Source organism: Podarcis melisellensis (genome assembly GCF_964234715.1).
Source record: "Podarcis melisellensis genome assembly, chromosome: 11".
NCBI classification, from domain to species: Eukaryota; Metazoa; Chordata; class Lepidosauria; order Squamata; family Lacertidae; genus Podarcis; species Podarcis melisellensis.
In genome coordinates, this window is record NC_138543.1 from 26,991,980 (window position 1) to 27,013,423 (window position 21,444).

The 21,444-nt window shown below is 40.6% G+C and overlaps 1 protein-coding gene across 1 annotated transcript in view; it reads left to right on the forward strand.

Moving 5' to 3' along the window:
* ELL2 (elongation factor for RNA polymerase II 2) overlaps positions 1–21,444 on the forward strand; it is a 38,947-nt gene that overhangs the window by 9,562 nt on the left and 7,941 nt on the right. The window contains exons 3-9 of the mRNA XM_081930595.1: positions 5,037–5,158; positions 6,706–6,869; positions 10,327–10,586; positions 13,291–13,415; positions 13,546–13,639; positions 15,667–16,240; positions 19,331–19,397. Of these exons, the coding sequence (XP_081786721.1) occupies positions 5,037–5,158; positions 6,706–6,869; positions 10,327–10,586; positions 13,291–13,415; positions 13,546–13,639; positions 15,667–16,240; positions 19,331–19,397 (1,406 nt within the window). The remainder of the gene's footprint in view (positions 1–5,036; positions 5,159–6,705; positions 6,870–10,326; positions 10,587–13,290; positions 13,416–13,545; positions 13,640–15,666; positions 16,241–19,330; positions 19,398–21,444) is intronic.

Genomic DNA, 21,444 nt, shown 5'->3' on the forward strand with positions numbered 1-21,444 from the left:
ATAGCTAGAAACTCTGTATGAAACTCTGTAGATTTTGTGAATTTGCATCTTAAATTTTAGCATGCAAAGCCACCACTGCTCTGCTTCTCCATAAGCCACTAGACTGTTGGCAAGTATTTTCTTTCTTTGGTTTGTCTTATCTTAAATTTTGGATTGAGTCTGAAGTTGACTTTTCTGTCCGTCTCTCTGCTTGCACATCTGGTTACTGTTTAACCACATTGGTTGGTTAGCTGAACTAAGCAGGCCGCAGTACCTAAATGCCTTCCTCAGAATCGGCAGACTTACTGATGATCTATTTACAAAGATGATGCCATCTGCTATTTTACAGCCGTCAGAGTTTCATTAGGTTTAAAGCCAGATTTTGAGGACTGAATTGCCCTCTATATGCCCAAATATTGGAAGTCTAAGAACAACTGAAGAAGTTAAGTACAGTGGTACCTCTGCATGCGAACAGGATCCGTTCCGGAGCCCCATTCGCATCCTGAAGCGAACGCAATCCGCATCTGTGTGTGCACGGGTCACGATTCACCGCTTCCGTGCATGCGCGTGACGTCATTTTGAGCATCTGCGCATGCACGAGCGGTGAAACCCGGAAGTAACACACTCCGTTACTTCCAGGTCGCCGCAGAGCGTAACCTGAAAACACTCACCCTGAAGCACATTTAACCTGTGGTATAACTGTATTTAAGAATACAGTGGTACCTCAGGTTACGTATGCTTCAGGTTACATAGGCTTCAGGTTACAGACTCCGCTAACCCAGAAATAGTACCTTGGGTTAAGAACTTTGCTTCAGAATGAGAACAGACATCGTGCTCTGGCGGCGCGGCGGCAGCAGCAGGAGGCCTCATTAGCTAAAGTGGTGTTTCAGGTTAAAAACAGTTTCAGGTTAAGAACGGACCTTCGGAACAAATTAAGTACTTAACCCGAGGTACCACTGTAGTAACTAGATACAGTTCCAGTGTTGGTTCTGTTTTGACTGACATGGATTCCTGTCAGTAGCAGATAAGATACATCTGAAGAATTTCACATACTATTTGTGAGTCATACCAAATATTATCTTTGGCAATGCCACTTCTAAAATGGTTGGTAATGTATAAAGAAACTCCAAAAATTAAAAACTTTTTGAAAATTACATCTTCTGCTATAATTAAAGAAGTGACATGTGAATCTCCCTTTAACATGGTGACTAATAAACGACTTCATTTTTGCTGGTATGTCAGCCCCTAGCCATCCAGTTTATTGTGCCTGGCAGAAATATAAGGAATGTTACCTTTCTCTTGCCAAAGGATATACTTCTGAAAATTTCTTTACTGACCTGAAACAGTCCATAGCATATTCACGGCGTGTTGCTACCCCTCCCCTTTTTAAATGAATATCCGTCTGTCTAGTGCAGCATTGTCTTCATTGACAAGCAATGACTTTCCAGGGTCTCAAACAGGGTGGGATCTTCTTACAGTTCTCCCTGGAAATGGAGATTGAACATAACACACTCTGCCACTAAGCTGTGGCCTCTCCCCCCATCTCAACACAAGCCAGACTGGATCCAGCCCTATATTTATCTACTTAGAAGTAAATTTCCTTGAGTACAGAGGGTCTTACTCCAATAAATGTGTATAGGATTACAGTTATACATGGAATTTTCCCATACTCTCTTCCTCCTATGGCATTTTTCATTTTTCAAGAGAACATACACACAGACATATTCCTATGTAGATGTTATTCAGAGGGTTGCCGTGGGGATGAAGGAATGGAAAGCTTTCCTCCCTTATCATTGGATCCAAGCCATTAATATTAAAAGGGGCAATACATCAATTCAGTCATCTAAGCCCATTAATATCTACCATATTTTGCAAAGTTGTTCTTTTACTGTGCATTTGAACACCCCTTAAGGTATCATAACCAAATTGTGCATGATGATTCCCAAGATCAAGGAGCAGGCTTTTGTCTCTGTTTGGATACAGTTGGGTACCATTTTGAATCAAAGTGATGGACTGCACAATTGAAAACTATACTGCCTTTAACCATTGATTAAACTGCACTGCACTGCACTGATAGCAGGAGTGTAGAATTCCAGTGCAATACTGGGTACAAAACTGCTAGTTCCGAATATAAAATGCTTCCAGGTGGTGTCTAGGTCTGGTCTTCAGCAAGTTGCCCTAGAAGACTGGGGCAGACAGGCACATAGAGTTCTTCTCTATATGCTCAGTCCTTGCTGCATGGATGGTAATGCCTTAGAGTGCAGAGAATTACAGGAACTAGAAACATTTCCTTATATATGTTATGCCCAAATTGTATGGGTGTTTGTAAGCAAGCACGTTTAGTTGCTACTTATTCTTCTTTGTTTCTGGAAGACTTCAGTTACTATGCAGAGAACTTGAACCTTTAGGAAAATACCTTAGGAAGCAAAAAGAAAAGAGGCCCTTGGAAAGAATTTTCCAAATATGCACATTCTACATACACAATCATTTAAGTTACCTTAATGCTAAATTATATCACAATGTGTTATTTTACACACACAATTTTTCCATTTGGTTGTAGTCATATCAAATGCCACTTTATGGCATCTCTGATCTCCAGGAACACCTTTTGGGGAGGCAGAAGGAGCTTAATTGGGAAGGGGGCTGAAATGCCTTCATGTACTCATGGACTGTTGTGCCCTCCCCACCTTAATTAATTATTACATTTACATCCCACTTTCCTTGGAGGAAAAAGGAGGTCAAGGTGGCATACATAGTTTCTCTCATCTCACAATGTTATCCTCCGAAGAACCCTGTGAGGTATTTTAGGCTAAGACAGTGACTAGCGCAAGGTCACCCAGTGAGCATCATGACTGGGTTGCAGCCAACACTCTAAGCAGTGCACTACGTTGGCTATCATCCATGATACATTATAATCATAAATATTACAGGAGCAAAATCAGATTTAACCCCAAAGATCAATGTATTGAAGAACCTGTTTGAATGTAAACCAGTAGGTGCAACTATTTATTTATAAATCTGTTTATAAAGACATCTTTAATACCACCTTTTGGTCCCATTAAGAACTCCCTATTATCTTAGAAAGAGCAGTCTACAATAGTAATATTGAATGGAATTGAATCTAAAATAAAACATAGATTTTTGGGAAAGAGAACACACATGCAAGAAAAATATTTCAGTTGGGAATACTGCATAAAGATTCCAAAATGAGGAGCCACAGAGAGAACTAGTTATATTCTCATAGATTGAAGCTGACATTCAGAAGGCTCCCAGACCCTGCCTTCCCCTCCAATAAAAGCCCCAGCATATCTGCATTGTGAGGGGATTCTGAGCAAAGTCTTTTTTGAGTCTTACTCCACACCCAATTTCTGTTTCCCCAAAGAAGAGGAGCAGCCAGGGTGAACCTACTGTGTGTCTCCCTTCCTTCTCCTGCTTCTGTTTAGGGCACATGGTTGTGCACACTCTTCTTGCTAAGCTGTGCTTAAGCGTACAGGAAAACTGTTGGGTGTGATACGCCAGGTATGGAAGAAACCCTAGATGGATCACTCTTGTTGGACATAGACATCATCTTTGAACTAGATCCCCTTTGCTTAATTTATTTAGACATTTTCTAGCGTTGCTTACCTATTCAAAAATACTTGCTCCATAAGATATGCCTTTGTATAGTGGACCACATGACAAAGTGTCTCCCCCCCCTTTTTGTATACATTATCTGTGCTTGCACAGTACAGTACTTTATAATCTCTACTAGAATACAGTATCAGTTGCAGTCAGTGGAACAGCATAGCTGCATTATGCTGGCCCCATTATGCTTTTGTACAAAAGCTGTTGATAGAAGTTGCTGGGTCCTCAGAGTGATTTTGAAGCCAATTTTAGTAGCAGGGTTACTTGTGAACCCACTGGAATGTTTGCTGTAGTGGGCAGGTATCAGTGTTTGTATCGGACTCATTTTTTATTTCTTGGATCTATTGCCATTTACTGTACCTTCTGACAATAGCAACAGCTACAGAGCAAGAAAGAAGATGCAATTAAAATCCTCACCCCATTGAGCATCTGTTGGAAATACCTATCTAATTAGGCTTATAATTCCATAAAATACTGGCCTGTAACTCTATGAAATGTACTGCATTAATGAAAAACATTTAAAAAATAAAGTAATACTGTTGACATTTATGCTAGTCAAGATTTGGACCATAGTTATCCCTATTTTATCCTAACTATATCTTCAGTTTTTATAAAGAAGAAACTCCTAGCAACTTTAGCTTGGCACCTGAGTGGACATATAATATGTCAAGTCCAAAATGGCCCTCTGGACCCAAATGAAATACTCTGGGTTTGTAGATAATGCTGAGTGGCCAAGCTGCCTGGCATTGCTACTGCTGTGTCCTATAGCCAATAAATTTGGAAGAAGTCTGTTGTGCCTGCGTTTATTCATTTATTTATATTTATTAAATTTGTATGCCACCCTTCATCTGAAGATCTCAGGCAGTTCACAGCATAAACCTACATGATCAAAATACATAATAAAAGCAAGAACAAAACAATTACACCCCCCCTTGTGTGTACACATGAGATTATTGAGACTTTAAATGTAAATGAATTATGTAAAGGGGCATTTAGGGCTACTATACCTTGCAAGAAATGTCTAGTTTGTATGCCTTATTTTGTATTAATAAACCAGTGAAAGGAAAATATATTGTGAACTCTAAAATATTTCTATGTGTAGCAATATTTTTGCTTGTGCTTTTGTGATTAGAATGCAGTTCTTTCTTAGACTCAGTGTGTGGGATATAGTGTTATTCATACACAGAATAAATCTATTGAAATCAGTGAACTTCACTCCATTGATTTCGGAAGATCTACTCTGTGGCTTGGTTGGATATCACCCAGTGGGTGTCCCTTTGGCAAGTTGTCATCTTTCAGTTGCATCTGTTACATGATTATAAGCGGCTGACATTGCAGGTTTGCTGTATTGTTCATTACAGTATTAATGATCAGATATGGTACTTTTCCATAAAGTAAGCATGTCTGAGTCTTTTTTTTAATTGCTTTTTCAGCTTGTCAAGATTCCCAAAACTGATCTCCCAAATGAAGTGCATACCTTTAATTTCTATTTGTCAAATGTTGGCAAAGATAATCCTCAGGGAAGCTTTGACTGCGTCCAGCAAACTGTTTCAAGGTAATGTTTATGAAAGGGAAATGAAATTGTTTGTTTTTAATTGCTCCTATGATCTGAAGAGTAATTGCAATGAACTATTGATGAGGAATCCCTCTCCTAATATAAACATTACTTTAAAATGTGCTACAATCTGCTCCAGAATGCAATTACCTGTCTGTGGGAAATAATCTTGTTGAGACTTAGTGTTTGACAAAAAAGTGCCACTTCTTCACCTTCTGATATTTGATATGAAGTGCCTTCCACTCTTTATCCTATAAATGTGCCAAAGTATCCTGTCCAATTTACATTATCGAGTTTCTTTCTACCAGGCATACACGTGTGATACTTAGAGATGATCCACGGTGCTCACACATTTAATAAAGAGCATACAGAAAGAGCTGTTTACTTTTGTTACTCAGCCTGCTAAATATGGCAGATGCACCCAGGATACTACTGATGAATCATGCCTTTGCTATAGAATGGAATGAAAGGAATGTTAATATGTATTCTTGGCACAATTGCTTTGTGTGTATTATAGAAATTCAGTACAAATTTCTTTAAGGCTACAGCCTCTTAGAAACTACTTATTGTGGCATCTTCTGTAGGCACCAGAATATTTAATCTAACGATCAGTGGGGGTTGAGCAGATAAGTGTCTATTTACACACGTTTTGCCTTTTTGTAAATTCTTGATCTTGAAGCACCTGTAAATATTACTGTGATTTGGTGGAATATGGAGAAGTCTGCACTTCTAAGTTTACTAATTTCTGAGTAAAAATGTTTAGGATCATTTTTGTAAATTTTAAGTGTCAAATCTAGTTCTTAAGTCTGGCTCAAATGCCTCTTCATAATGGGCAGCTAACTAAAAACATTGGCCCAGTTCTGCTAAACCATAGGTTAGCTATGTGCAGATCAGAGAGAAGCTGCTATGAGTCTTAGGCTCTGGCTCCCACCCTTCTCTCTTCATTCTATAAAGTCAAGTGGAAGAAGAGTTCCTCAACCCTGACTTTCAGTCACCAGGGAGGAATGAGCAATGTGTGAGACCAAGACTCATGGTGAATCTATCCTCTTTATACACAGAGCACTTAACCATGGTGTAGCATTATGTACAAACTAGACCACTAAGAATTGTCTAGGATCAACAACAGGAGAGAACTTTTGTTTTCTAGCCCTGATTATGGGGTGTCCTGAGGCATCTGATTGGCCAAAACTGGATGTTAGACTGATGTTAGACTGATTAAATTTTTGATCTGATCCATCAAGGCTGCTCTTAATTTTTTCACCATATTCATTGCTTTTGCTTTAAGAAATCAATTCATTTCACTTCCCTGCTGCAGTATATTTGTATAAATGCTGTTTTATGTCGTTGCCTGAGTTCTCTGTTACAAAAACATCTATTACAGATTTATATACAAAGCTGGCAAACAGATGAATATGTTACAGTCCATAACTTGGCTTTAAATGACTAGAAGGAATTAAAATAGTATCTTTTCATACTTAGTTTTGCTATATTTTGTGTCTACATCCAAATGTTTTAAATAAGGATTTTCCCCCCTCATTATTGCTTAGTACCGGATCTTCCCAGCTCAGTTGCTTGGGGTTTATACAGGACAAAATCACAGTATGTGCAACAAATGATTCTTACCAAATGACTAGAGAACGTATGACCCAAGCAGAAGAGGAGTCTCGCAATCGAAGTACAAAGGTCATAAAACCTGGTGGACCATATGTAGGTATGACTGTCGTCTTCTTTTTTCTCCCCCTCTGTAACAGCCTGATGCTAACTGTTGTAACGGTTGAAGTATAACCTGTTGGTTTCAGTGAACCTTACTGCTATGTAAACATATATAGGACTGCAACGTTCATATGTTGCCTTTTTTTGAAAGCATCCATATGGCACCAGAATACATTGTTTGAGAGGAAACGATGGTTGACATTTGTGCTATGGGAATAACTATCTGTTAGTGATGTATCTCTTGATCCTGATGGCATCATGTCAGGTTCATCTGAATTCTGCTGCTGGATACCATAGTTACCGACTCTGCAGTAGATATAAGTTGCTGTTTTAATATCTTTCTGATTTTAAGGAGTAGAACATTAGTATCTTAAAATCATAGAACTGGATTTAGAAGGGATCTCAGAGGTTATTTAGTTCAGTGTCCAAATTTATGTTGGAGGCAGTATTTTAACAGGATTTTAAATGGCACTAGCAGCTACAGTGTACAGTGATGGAAGAGAGATATGAAGAAGAGTTTAATTGAGACACCAGTTTTGCCAATTTATATTCTGTCAGATGTGTTAAATAAGTTAAACCATAATATGCAGAGATACTTTGATCCAGACATTTCTGTGTGCATTAAAAAAAAAGTATGTCCAGTGTCTGCAGAAGTTGTGCCAGCTGAAGTTTTTGACAGCTGCAGCTGACATACCAAGTGTGTAGGTATTAAAGCTAGAATATTTATGCTGTTGTCTGCTAGTTCTTATACCAGTGGTAGCTACAGGATTGCTAATGATGGTAATTGTAATAATAGGTGGATTGGCGTTCAGTTGTTGTGGTACGGCTTCCTTCACAATCCTATATAGGTCTATTCAGGAATAAGACTTACTGAATTCAGTGGGGCTTGTTCTCAAGCAAGGGAGTATAGGATTTGTAGCCCGAGTAAAGGAAAATGGAGAGACTCCATATGTAATCTATACTATTTGATACTCTTTGGTTGTTGGGTAATGTGCCAGGGAAGGCTCAGCTTCCTGAAGAGCCATAGAGATAAGGTAGGACAGAGAAGGAAGAGTCCTTTTCTATCCTACCTTATCTCTATGGCTCTTCAGGAGTTTGAAGAAACACAGTAGTGAGGATTAAGCTGCATAGGCTAATAGGAATCAACTGCAGTTAATTCATTTGGATTAGTGCTTTTAATTTTGTTTCTATTTATGTGTCTATTTTAATGTTCTGAAGCAGGAATTCAAGTTGCTGCATGTTGTATATGAGCTCCAAGTTATCTTTTACTTTATTGACTTTAGAAACTTGGGTTGTACATGCTCAGAATGGCATTCTTTGTAATGCGCTGTCCACTTGGCAAATCATTAAACGTCTTTTGGAAGAAAAGCTAAATTTTATAAAATTAGCCAAATAATTTTTTTGCAGCTCTCTTAATTTCTAGTCACATTGTTCTTCTTTTATTTTTTTCTTTGGCAATCTGTAAGGTCGATGGCTATGATTCTCACTTCACAGATCGGCAAAGGATGCCAAAACTCCAGACTTGTTCATGCAAACATATTTTTGCCAAGTGAAACCTAGAGGAATAGTAATTCTCAAGCAAGTTGTGTCATGATGTAAACAGATCATTTAATCTGTATTCACTATTAGCAGTAAACATTTAACTTCCAAAGAATGTTTTGGTTCTGGTGTATTTGTTGTTTGCAGTAGATTAGAATTAGAGAAGCATTTGGGTCTTTTTTGCAATAGTAAAATGCTAGTCACGTTCCCAATATATTTTATAATAACTGGGAAGCTATTATGTTAACTGGGAGGAAGCTATTTCTAAAACAAGAAAATAACCTGATTTATGAGAGAACACTTACTGAAGTGTTATCAAAGGATGGCTGAAATAAGATAATAGTTTCTTTAAATAACATAGGTTTTACCTGTGTTTGGTTAAAGTGTGTTAGATTTTTTATAAAAACTAACAAAGGTTTTAGTATAGCAGTAATAAAACCATCTAGCTTTCTGTCTTTTACCTTTAGTTGGCCTCCAAAGCAGTGAGTTTCCTAGTATAATCCAGCTCTACAAAACATTATCATCCGCTTTCTCAGCCAGTCATCTAACTCATGACACCAAAGAACTCTTAAATAGCCATATTCCGAAGCATTAGTAGCTGTTGTTGAAACCACGTCATCCCTTGTTCAAATCTAGGATCTGTGTGTATGTGGAAAGAGTTCAGGTGGTTTTCATTAGAACTCCTCCTTCCACACAGTTAGCAAGATTTACAGAAGAGATGAAGCACTACAGAACTTTTTTAAAAGACACAGCCCTTGCCAAATAATTTTGAATGCTTGTGGTGATGCAAAGCTCTTTTCCTGGAAAGATACAGCAAAGCTCCAGAACCAAAACATGCTAGTTGTGGGTTCTTCAGAGAAACTTCATAGCAACTATTTTGACTGGCTGTGGAAAAAACTAGGCATATTGGATTCTGCAATATTAACAAGAAACATATTTGCTTATCATCTTTAGTGCTCTGTCGTAACTCTGTGCGGCATAGGTTAGAGTGAGCAATATCATAGCCGTCTTTTGTAGTAATATAAATATAGTTCACCACTTTGGGGGCCTTTGGACTAAAAACTGTATATAAATAAACCATATCCCACAATAAACTTGTTCAAAGCAACCTGGTAAGTTCAGCCATTCATAGCTTTGAACTTGGGAAACTCTGATTTCCTAGAAATAGCTTATTAGCATCTCCTTCTAGTGTTAAATGAAGCAGTAGAAAGTCTTTAAGTAGTATCTATCAGGTGTCAAAAGATCAATTATTTTATTTATAGCTGCCAAGAAACTGCTAGTAAAATTAGATTGTCTCTTCTACTAAATTTTGAATCCATTTTGCCCTATATAGAATTTGTAAAGCACAATAGCAGGGGTACCAGTCAGTGATCCTTGGACTTAGTTTCATTTTAAAGAACAGTTGAGAGCTGAGGATACAGACACACACCAGCAGAAAATTTAATACTAGAAGAAAATAATACCATCACAAAAAAGAGAATGGTTCCATTTCATCAACTAGCACATAGTTGGACTCACCTAGTCTGTTGCACTAGCAGGATGCCACAGTTAAATTTTACAGAATAAAAAGAGATGGGTTGATTATCACCCCTTCACACAAATTACATAGCCTTAACATTGACCAAATTTGCCCGTTGGAAATATACTGCAGGGATTTACTTGAGTCTTAAATTACAAGGTAATGGAATTATATCCATTGTTACTGATATTAATATAGGCTATAGGCACAAAGAAGGAACAAATCTCTAAAACGGTTGAAAATCCTTTTAAAAAAATAAATAAATCCCTAGTATGTCAAAAAAAACTTGAGTCAATGAACCTGTTTTCTCCAGCAGTCAGTTTGGAAGTAAAGTTTGGGTAACTCGTTTGTGTCTAAGGTGGAGAGAAATGAAAACGGTTGTTTATCTTGCATATAGGTAAAAGAGTACAAATTCGGAAAGCGCCACAAAGTATTCCAGATGCAGTGCCTGAGAGGAAAAGGTCCACTCCCATCAACCCAGCAAGTACAATACGCAAGACGCATACAAACAACAGTATTTCTCAGAGGCCATATAGGGATAGAGTGATTCACTTATTGGCACTGAAAACCTATAAAAAACCAGAGCTTCTTGCTCGCTTACTCAAAGATGGTGTTAGTCAAAAAGACAGGAATTCCCTTGCAATTATTCTTCAACAGGTGAGATTATTTGTTTTACTCTCCTATCCTTTCTCATGTTTTTGTTTTCAGTGGTTATGGTATATATATTGCCATGCTCAAACTAGTGGTCTTATGCCAAATTAGTTGTTTTTTTCTTTCCTTTTGCATATCTTGAAAATGCCTCCAGTTTTGCCAACATCCATCTATATAAAAAACTGCAAGTTTGGGTCTAAATCTAAAGACTCTTGTAACATGGTCCACAGTGTTGTTTGTGTAAAAACTCTTGAGAAAAATCTTGTGCATTAGCTTGCTCAAATGGGAGGACTACTTTGAATCTGGAGTCACAGTTTTCATGACCAAGCACATTTATACTTGGTCAGAAACAGCACTTGAATGAAAAAGTGAAGGAAGACATCTTTGCTTCCAAGCCAATGGATTTAAACAACCCAGTTAAAAAGAGCAATTTTTTCTAAAATTCTCATTTTAAGAATGAAGTTCTCATTTTAAGAACAACTCCTCAAGAATTTTTTCTCCTGATATTTTAAAGAGGGAGAATTGTTACTCTTTAAACTTGAATCAATGAGAACTTCTATAATGCTCTCCCCCAGCTAAATTAATTTTATTAGCTGAAGGAGAAATCTTACTAGGAAGTGATTATAACGGGGTCTTTAAATTGACAAGAATAAAGAAATAGAAAATAAGACTAAGCTACTTCCAAAAGAATTTAGAAAAAGAGTGGGCAGAAGAGAACTCTTTTGCTAAATGCAAGCCTTCAAAGTGGGATGATGAAGTAATTCCATGTGTGTAAAAATGTAGACTCTTCTTTCTGCAGAAACTACAAGGTAGCTGAGAAGTTTATTTGAGAAGTCTTAACTGAGTAGAATATCTGAAGTTAACTCCTACTGATGCAGCATTGCTGTATTCCTACTCTCACTGCCAGAGAGGCAACCTGGTTTTTAAGCTAAACAGCAGTTTGCTTCTTCAGAAACTGCTGCGCCAAGAACAATAAGCAAAGTTCCAGCTTCATGTGCAATTCACTCCTGCACATGCAGATCTTTTCTTTGGAATATAGCCATCGTTTAGGTATCTAGGATAGACAGCTATACTTGATTGGTGTTTAAAAGTGACCGCATAAAATAGATGAATAATTTCATATTCGGTTATCTTTTAAGCACTTACTGATATCACTCTAGACACTGGCGGAGGTGGGGGGGCGCACTGCTCTGGGTGTCATCCCTGAGCGGGGGTGACATTCGGTGCTCTGCCCGCCCACAACTCGGACTCCCGCGCTACCGCAAGCCGTCAGGGGAAGGGGGGAGCTTCTGTGCCGCTTTGCTGGTTCCTTCCTCTCCCCTTCCCGCTCGCCTGCCTCCTTCCCGTCCTATCCCCTGCCTGCTTGCCTGCTCCAGCCAGGAGCGTGGCGCAGCAGCTCCCCCTTCCTCTGACGGCTAGCAGTAGGCTCAGAAGTCACAGGCGTGCAGTGCGCCATTTCCCCGCACTCTTTGCTGGAGGAGGCAGGCAGGAAGGGGAGAGGACGGGAAGGAGGCAGGTGAGCGGGAAGGGGAGATAAAGGAAGCGGGATCAGTGGGTATGCGTACACGCGCAGCTATCCTGCACCTGGGAGACACCCTTTGGGAACATGCCCCCGTGCCCCTCAGGAACGCGCCCGCCCTGGGCAGCGTGGGCATATGCTCCGCCACTGACTCTAGAAAGTGAAAAGATTCCATGGTTTACATAGGTTTTACGAATCTGGAGTGTTCTGATGGATGGGGCAGTGATTTAGGGAAGAAAGCAGATATCTTAGGCCAGTTGAGAGATCAGTTAGGGTTAGCTAAAAATTCTGCTTTTCATTGTCTAGGAAGAATAAGGAGGGAAATAAATACATGTCTTAAAAAACAAGTGGGATAAACATAAGAAAGAACACCAGCTATTTTGCAGTAGTTTCAGTAACCAAAGCAATGTAGGAGGATAATTAGGTAATGTTCAGGTGTAGAGAAATGCAGGATTAGACTAATATGTTGAATTGTACAGGTTAATACATATGAAGGGAAAATGCAATGTCTGCCACCTCTTTTTCAGAATATATACATTCACACATATTTCAATACTGTGTGACCTAGGTATGTGATAATTTGAACCAAATTTGTGCTTAGGATGGAGTCTGGATGTATTCAGTCATCATATCAGATCATATGTCTGTTTAACCATATTTAATCATGTGTATGTATATGTTATATGTTTTGTATTTAAAACATTTCTATGAGTCTGTGTGCAAACACATACACTGAGTAAGCAAAACTATTTTTAACATGGTATTTATATTCTCTTTAAACTCTTGGGATAAACCTATATGTAGCTGTTGTGGCTTTTACATCAGTCTTGCATGGTCTTACCCAAATTTTATCTGTAGCTTATTTCTTTAATAATATTTCTATACCACCTGCACGGTGATTTACACTCGCAAAGTGATTTACAAGAGTATATAATACTGAGAAGCCCAATCACAGGAATAAAACTAGGAAGGGTGTAGTGCTACCAGTCAGGGAAAATCTGGTTACGTGGGATTTTAGGAAGCAGTGGACAAACCCAACAGTCTGTGCCTCCCAAACATTGGAGCTGGGGGAAGGCATTCTATAGAGTAGGCACCACTGTGGAGAAGACCTGCCTTCATGGTTTGCTGTGTTGAACACCAGGTTCTGTCAACTTGCTGATACTGTTTGTATTTTTATCTCTTTATCTGTAGGTAGCCAATTTGAATCCAAAGGACAACTCTTATACACTGAAAGACTATGTTTATAAGGAAGTTCAGAAAGACTGGCCTGGGTACAATGAAATAGATAAACAGTCGCTGGAATTAATACTCTCCCGGTAAGTTCAATCCCTTCTTTGTAATATGTTGACTTGAAAACAAAAGCTATTTGCTTCCTGCAAATATTAACTGCTAGAGCACCGTTAACTTGATATTCCTTGTAACCTGGAATGTGGGTGATCTTTACAGAAAACTCAGTTCATCTCAGAATGTCACCAGCACCAGTCACTTGGAATCTCCTCTGGGTTCTCAAAAAGATGCTGCATCTGCTTCTCCTTCTCAGGTATTTTATTTGTCACTCTTTATACCCTGATTCATCCCATAAGGCAACACATGACAAATGCTGATGTATGTTTGGAAGCTTCAGTTGTCTAGTGGGAAAGAGCCATGTAGAGCACACTCACTTGGCATGCAAAAAGGTCCTAGGCTCAGTCCTGGCATCTTCTTGTCTGAAGTTCGAAAGAGCTGCTACCAGTGTTGGAGCGTATGCCCACGCTGCCTGGGGCGGGCAGGGCACAGAGTTCTGGATTGGAGAGGGGCGGGTAAGCTCCTGCCCATTCTCCTCCTGCTCTCCACCTCCGGGTCAGACGTGACTCGGCAGTGGAGCTACTGCAGCCAGGCACAAGGCACCTTGCAGCCAAGGAGGGTGGGTGGCAGTCGCTCTCCAGAAATGACCCAGTGGCAGAGCTGCTGCTGCCAGGTGCAAGGTGTGCCAAGGAGGGTGGGCAGCAGCTCTTCCACCCACTTGCCTGCTCTCCTCCCCCCCAGGTCAGGCCTGACCCAGGGGGTGGAACTGCAACAGGCACAAGTGTTGCAGCCAAGGCATAGCTTCTTCTGGCACAGAGCCAGGGTCTGATGAAAGAGCCTGCTATGGGGCGCCTGTTTGTGCCCTTTCAGAATTGCACCCGGGGCCATGGCAGCCCCGGCACACACCACGCTACACCTCTGGCTGCTACTAGCCACTATAGACAACACTGAACTAGAAGGTTGAGTGTTCCAGTTTGATATAAGGCAGCTTCTCTTTCTCTGAATATTTCTATAGATATCTATATTATGGTAACACCTGTTTTGGAGAGAGAATTACAACAGTCTTCCAAAGTTGAAAATATTGCACTTATAGAGTGGCTTAAAATTCCTAATAAGTGTTCCAAGAGAAAAGAATCAGGAGCAGCTCTAATCTGCCTTAAGGAGGAAGAATGACTTTTTGTGCTTGCTTTTGAGTCCGCTGGTTTCTGTCTCTTCTGTGCACTCTCTCTGACTCACATCTAATTTAAATCTGTTGTGTAGATTGGTGCTGAGCCCTTCTGGTAAGATTTCCTGCACTGTACTGAAACAGTCCATGTCCTTACAGATATGAGTCATTGGACACAACCCACTTGACTACTTGAGCACACATACACCTGGCATTAGTTGTCTTTCCAGTTTGGCAGCCCCATGCCACCAAAGCGCATTTTAAGCTTTTCAGTTTCAAAATGTGGCTTGTTGTTTCCCCGGGAAAGTGCTGATTGGGCAAAGTAGCATCTAGCTTGGGTGTGTACACGTGTGCTCTTGGGCACTCTGTGGTTTGTTTGTTTTTTTAAAAAAACTCCACTATTGGGTGAGAGTAACTTCAGACAATATTGGAATTATTCTTTCCTTCCATGTGAAAAAGTCTGGTCCTATCCTGCAGCAAGGTGAAGCTGATCATTTCAGATAGCATTGGTGAAAGGGATTGATGAACGCAGAAATTAACGTCTGAAGAGTATATCGAAACTTTTTAAAAAAGTGTTGGTTCTGTCATGGTGGGGAGTCACGATTTGATGCTTTGCTTCAGGCAGCAAAATATTTTGGGCCATGGCTTCATGTGGACACAAGAAATTAGGACAAGGAAAGTGTGTTTAGTGGTTTCAGAAAATTAATTTAACACCAGTTTACATGTTAAGGACAAACATTGTTCCTTTAATATCTAAATTATCACAGTGTGAATTATTTGGTTTTCTTAAGGAAGGAATCCATGTCCAATAGAGAATTCCCATGGCACCATAAATAAATTCCATTGCGGGAGCTTCCTTCTGCTCACACAACTCGTCTTCTAAAGCTTGAAACAGCGTTCCTTTATCTTCTATATTTGCTATATAACTATTTCTAATTGTCATTTCTTAATAAGTGCAAAAAATAACAAAAAAAATTCCTTCCAGTAGCACCTTAAAGACCAACTAAGTTAGTTCTTGGTATGAGCTTTCGTGTGCATGCACACTTCTTCAGATACGATGTCCAACAGATACGATGTCCAACATAACAGTGTTGTTTGTGTGCCTCAATTTATTGCAGAAACGGCTTTTGGATTCTGATTTTATTGATCCGTTAATGAGCAAAAAACCAAGGATATCTCATCTTACCAATAGAGTTCAACCAACACTAAATGGTCACTTGACTGCTTCTGGTGAAAAGAATGCTGAAGCTTCTCAGCCTCCCCCTCCCCCTGCAGTTGCTGCAACACCAGCTGCTCTGCCACTTCCTCCAACTTGCCTTCCTGTTTCAAATCCTCCTCAGACTGTGAATTCTAACTCCAACTCCCCCAGCACTCCTGAAGGCCGGGGGACTCAAGACCTGCCTGTTGACACTTTGAGTCAGAATGGCAGCATTTATGGGGACCAGCATCAGAAATATACTTCTAGGACTCCGCTGGAAATCCCAGCACCTGCTGAAGATCTGTCAGTGTGCCCAAAGTCTACGGATGAGAAACACTCAGCGTTGCACAAAAAATCCAAGAAGAAGTCAAAGAAGCATAAGGAGAAGGACCAAATCAAAGACCACAACACTGGGAATGCTGCAGAGAAGGAGAGAGACTGTGAAAAGAAGGAAATTGTCAAACTGAAGAACTCCAGCCTGAAATTGATTGAAGGTATTGTCATTGCTTTTCACTTTGGACGACTAAGGCACCTATGCCCTATAATTACATTAGCACTGAAGCATGGGAGTTATTTGCCCATGGTAATACCTGCATATAGTAATACCTGCATACAGGTAGACAAGGGATAGTTGAATGAAGTGGTTACCTCCCATGCCAACCCCTCCCTTGTCTCCAGGATGCAGGCATTCCTGTTATTAGTGCAGGATGGGGCCAGCCCACAAGCAGTTAAACCCATGCAAATGTAGTACATGGAAATTCCCTGTCTCTTTCGTCTGAACTTGAAATCTGTTGGCAACAACCAATGCATATTCAGAGCCACATGAATGAAAGCCTTATACGGTGTATATATCTTGCCTCCAAACAATTTCTCTAATCAGTATATATTCGTACGCCTGTTTTTGTAAGGTTGTTTTTCTCTTTATTAGCTTGCATACACAGTTTCAGTGTTGGAGAGAAGTAACAGCTGCAAAAAGCTGTGGGAAATCATTTATTCTAACCTGCCCCACAGATTTCCTTTGTATTGATTTATTTGAGAGTCTAGTGGGTGGGACAGGAATAATATTTAAATCATTGACAGTAATGAACCCAGTATGGAGCAGTCTACAAATTTGGGCTGACCTTGATTACCAGTCGCAAACTTACAGTCACCAGGACACTGACTCACCTTGGAGTTGAACTTTGAGAAGGTCTAGTAGGCTGTTATTGAAATCACAATACTTAGAGGTAAGCCCCAGCATGCTTGCAACTGAAGAGTAGGGCTAGGGTTTGCTTTGTACTTCTAAGTGCCTCAAGAGCAGAGAGTCAAGATGATAAGCCCCCACTCCCCATATGATATAGGCTGGAGCTATGCATAAACAGCCAAAAGGCACAAGTTTGTTATATTGACTACTGTTACCACACTTGTGGCCCAATTCAAGAACCACACCTCATAACTTTTCAGATAGCGAAAAATACAAACATGATTGATGGCTGTAGCATGATTAAGTCATTGGTGCACATTATTAAAGTACATAGGCATTCCATTAGTAAATAGCTAGAAATAATTATTCATACCATTCTTTTAATTTCTCAACTGTTAGATTTGACATGGTCTCAAGACACAGTATTTAGATCAGTGTTTCCCAACCGGTGTTCCGCGGCACACGAGTGTGCCGTGAGACGTTGCCTCGTGTGCCGCGAGATGCCTGGAGGGAGGCGGGCGAGTCGGGCGGCGAGAGGCGGGGCGGCGGCGGCGAGGAGAGGCCGCGCCTCCTGCTGCTGCCTGGCGCTCCTCCTCGCAGCCGGCAGCGCTGCCTGGGCGCCTCCGCGCGACTCTGCCTCGCTGGGTTTGGTCTCCCAGCAGAGACGGGTCACACGCGCCCCTCCCTCCCTCCCTCAGCCTGCGCGGAGGGAGAGCCAGAGAGAGGCATCGCTCCTGCGCGGCGGGAGAGGGAGCAGCCGGAGCGATGCCCCAAACGAACGCATGGGACCGGAGGGGAAATCCTCTCCGAGGTGGATTGAGCGCAGCTGAGAGAAGCCTTTCGAGGAGCTGCCGTGTCCCCTGGAAACCCCCTTCCCAGCTCTGCCTCAGCCGCCGCCGCCTCAGTTGCCGCCGTCCCTCAGTCCCTCGCTCTGCTGCCTCCTCCCACCCCCAAAGCTTGGAGGTTCCCCAGCAAGGGGGAGGGAAAAAACTTTCACTTTTGTGCGTCCCTCCCGGCGTGACGCTGCGCGCTGACGTCACGGGGCGGGGCTTTAATGGTGGTGTGCCGCGAGATTTTTTTTCAGTAAACAGGTGTGCCGTTGCCCAAAAACGTTTGGGAAACACTGATTTAGATACAGAGTTCCAGGCTTCCCCTAATAGTTGTAGTGACAGCCGCTCAGGGAACTTGAGTTGTTATCCTGAAAGTTGACCACCTAACCCATCTGTTGCCTTCCCTATTTCAGAAAGGATACGAAGATGCTGTGGTTAGAAAAATCCAGACAGGGAGGAAATGTAGCTGCTATTTTTCAAAAAAAGTTATTGAATATCAGCAATGGCACTGTGATTTATAACTTTTTCTAAAGGACCTATGACACACTTTGTAGAGCCAAATTTAGTTGTGAACTATTAAAACTATTTAGTGAAGTTAAATAAAAAGTTGACTACATATTTGAACAAATTCCTGTTTAAATATTATTGCTGACTAGATACAATAGATTTCCAATTCACTGAGGCTCATGACTTGGTTGTCCTAGTCAGGGCCTGGGACAATTTGAATTGTCTTTGTTTAGTTGCCTGGTCGCACAGGGTACTATCACAGATTCTTGGTCTTCTTTATCAGACTAAGTCCAGCTTAAGAAACACACATTTTAAAATTATATTTTTAGGAATACAAAATAAGTTTTTCCTTTTCTAATGTGTTAAACTTGGATTATATATTGATATGAAATACATTAATCTACCACTATATTTGATTGTGTTTGGCATCATTGTAAGAAATCTATATATATATTGCCTCACATGTAAGTGCAAGTGCCTTCTGTTCATACAAGAAATTCTTTGCATCCAAGCAATTATTTTTAACCCTGCCATTCTAATGACAGATAGATTCAACCCAGTAATTGCTTGTCATCTTTTATAGTAAATTATTTGATTATCTTTGCATATTCATAACTTTGTGTGAAGGGGAAGAATTAGCAGAAAGAAAAGCACTTTGGCATTCCACTCCATTGTTGTTTATTGTGCCCTAGTGAAAGCTGGATGTTGATGTAAAACTCCCATCTCCTTTTGTCCATCGACATCTGCCACAGAAATTCTTGAATTGCTGTGCAGATGCCACAACTTGTCTTGAAATAATAGAAGGCTGACCTTAGGTTAAGACTGGACTGCTTTTATTGTAAGCAGACCAAAGTTCCTTTTGCATTTTAAGTTCCTGCCATTGGCTGATTGAGAATTTGTCATGCAACTACTATTATAAATATTCAATAGGGTGGCTTTCTCTTAATTGTCTCTTAAAGCCAATGCCTAGAAAGGAACCCTCTGTGTAGGCACTTGAAAGTCAAATCCAGTTTGGTTTGGGAACAATCTCTTATCAAAGTGTGTAAACTTGTATTTCTTTATAGCTGTTGAAGAGACTTGCGCTTCCACCACAGATCCTTTGTCAACAAGTGAACTACCGGACTACTTTGTGTAAGTAGGATAATACTGGCGAAAGGGGATAGAGTGGCAGGAAACAATTTATGCAGTGGTTCCTCAAAGTGAAAAAGCACTTAGTAACTAAGAAAGCTACTAAGTAAAGAGGGAAATGTTGCTCTGTGTAAGATTTCAAGTAAGGTAAAGGGACCACTGACCATTAAGTCCAGTCGCAGACGACTCTAGGGTTGTGGCGCTCATCTCACTTTACTGGCCAAGGGAACAGGCGTCTTGTCCGCAGACAGCTTCTGGTTCTTGTGGCCAGCATGACTAAGCTGCTTCTGGCGAACCAGAGCAGCGCACGGAAATGCTGTTTACCTTCCCGCTGGAGCGGTACCTATTTATCTACTTGCACTTTGACATGCTTTCAAAATGCTAGGTTGGCAGGAGCAGGGACCAAGCAAAGAGAGCTCACCCCGTCACGGGGATTTGAACCGCCAACCTTCTGATTGGCAAGCCCTAGGCTCTGTAGTTTAGACCACAGCACCACCCATTTCAAGTCTATTTCAAGTAGACTTGCGTTATTGCAGCTCTGCCTTGACTTTCCCTCCGATTCCCACGCTGAAGAGAAAAGTCTCTTAGTTGATATGCCATCTCGAGGAGTGCTTGTGAATAAAGTTCATGTTTACCTCACCTCTGGCCTTTTCATAAGAATAAAATAGTCAAAAGTACCTGTGTTCTTTGGCTAGCCTGTCTGCCATCTTGATTCCTGGTACTGAGATCTGCCCATTCATCCTTCCAGAAAGTGTAATCTGTTAAAAGAGTAACTCTCTTAGATGAGATAGCTGGCTGAATTCAAATTGTTCCCAGACGTTTGGAGTCAAATGACTCTCAGCAACCTGAATTTATTTGTTTAGGGATTTTTGTTTTTTGGTATGTTCTGCATCCATTTTGTTCCCTTGGCAGCGGCTGATTATCAACACCATTTTTTCTCCTTTCCCTTTTTGCCGTTTAATTTGGCCGTGGCAATCCATGTGATTTTGTTGACAACTGCTCACTGGTATGCCTTGCAATTTTGTGGCGCAGATGCAAACAAAATCGCGTGGGTCACCCTTGATAAATGGCATCGAAAGCAAAAGGGAGTGAAAAAGAATAATGGCACACAAAAGCCATTGCAGTCAAGGAAACAAATGGGCATCAAAACAACATGAATGTATGGCTGCATGAATATTCCTGTGGCCTAGCAGGCTACACCTGTTTTGAAAAAGCCATTGCAATGCAGACTGGGTTATGCCTGTTTATAATAAAAACAGCAAAACTTCATGTAAAAAATACTATTGTTTTGACTTTTCTCTGCTCCTTTTCCCCAGAATATGTCTGTGCTTCAAAATAATTGTTGTTTTTCTAAAATTTGAAATAGATCGTGTGGAGTGTGTGTGCTTTTTAGATGAGATAGTGGTGGGGGATGTAAAAACAAAAATATTGTCCAATCAACTGAGCTCACTTATTTATTTTAAAGCATTCCCACCCAGCTGTTCATCTGAAAAGGCTCCCCAGAGTGCCTCACAAAGACCACTGATAAGACAGTCTCTGCCCTCAGGCTTAAAAAGAGACACAAAAGAAAAAAAGATTAGGATGAAGGAAAGGGGGGGAAGTCGGGCATTAGTTCTCAGTTAAGTTTTTCTAATGACCAGCTGAGACAGAAATGGTTTGAGGAGAGGAGGAGCCAAAAGTAGCTCTTCTCCTTCAGTCTTAATCTTTCCTGCAACCTGATGGAAAGTTGCTGTCAGGTGATAGTTGAGGCAGCTGAAACATCTGGTGGAGCTGGCCTCTCTGCAGTGCCAGTGGTGTGGGACTGCAGCCTGCTTGGGGTGTAAACATTTCTACAACTAGAACTTTGCACTGTTCAGACATAACATCTCCTCTTGGTAGATGTCCAGTTTGCAGCAGTCACAGATTTAGCTATTCACTAATAATTAACTAGTTAGTGCTATTGTAGAAATCCTGCTGAAAAGTAACTATTTTCAAACATCTGGTTGCTGATTTTCAGTATGTCCTGTTTGTAATTGTTTCTTGAGACAAAGAAAATGAAATGCACATTTTT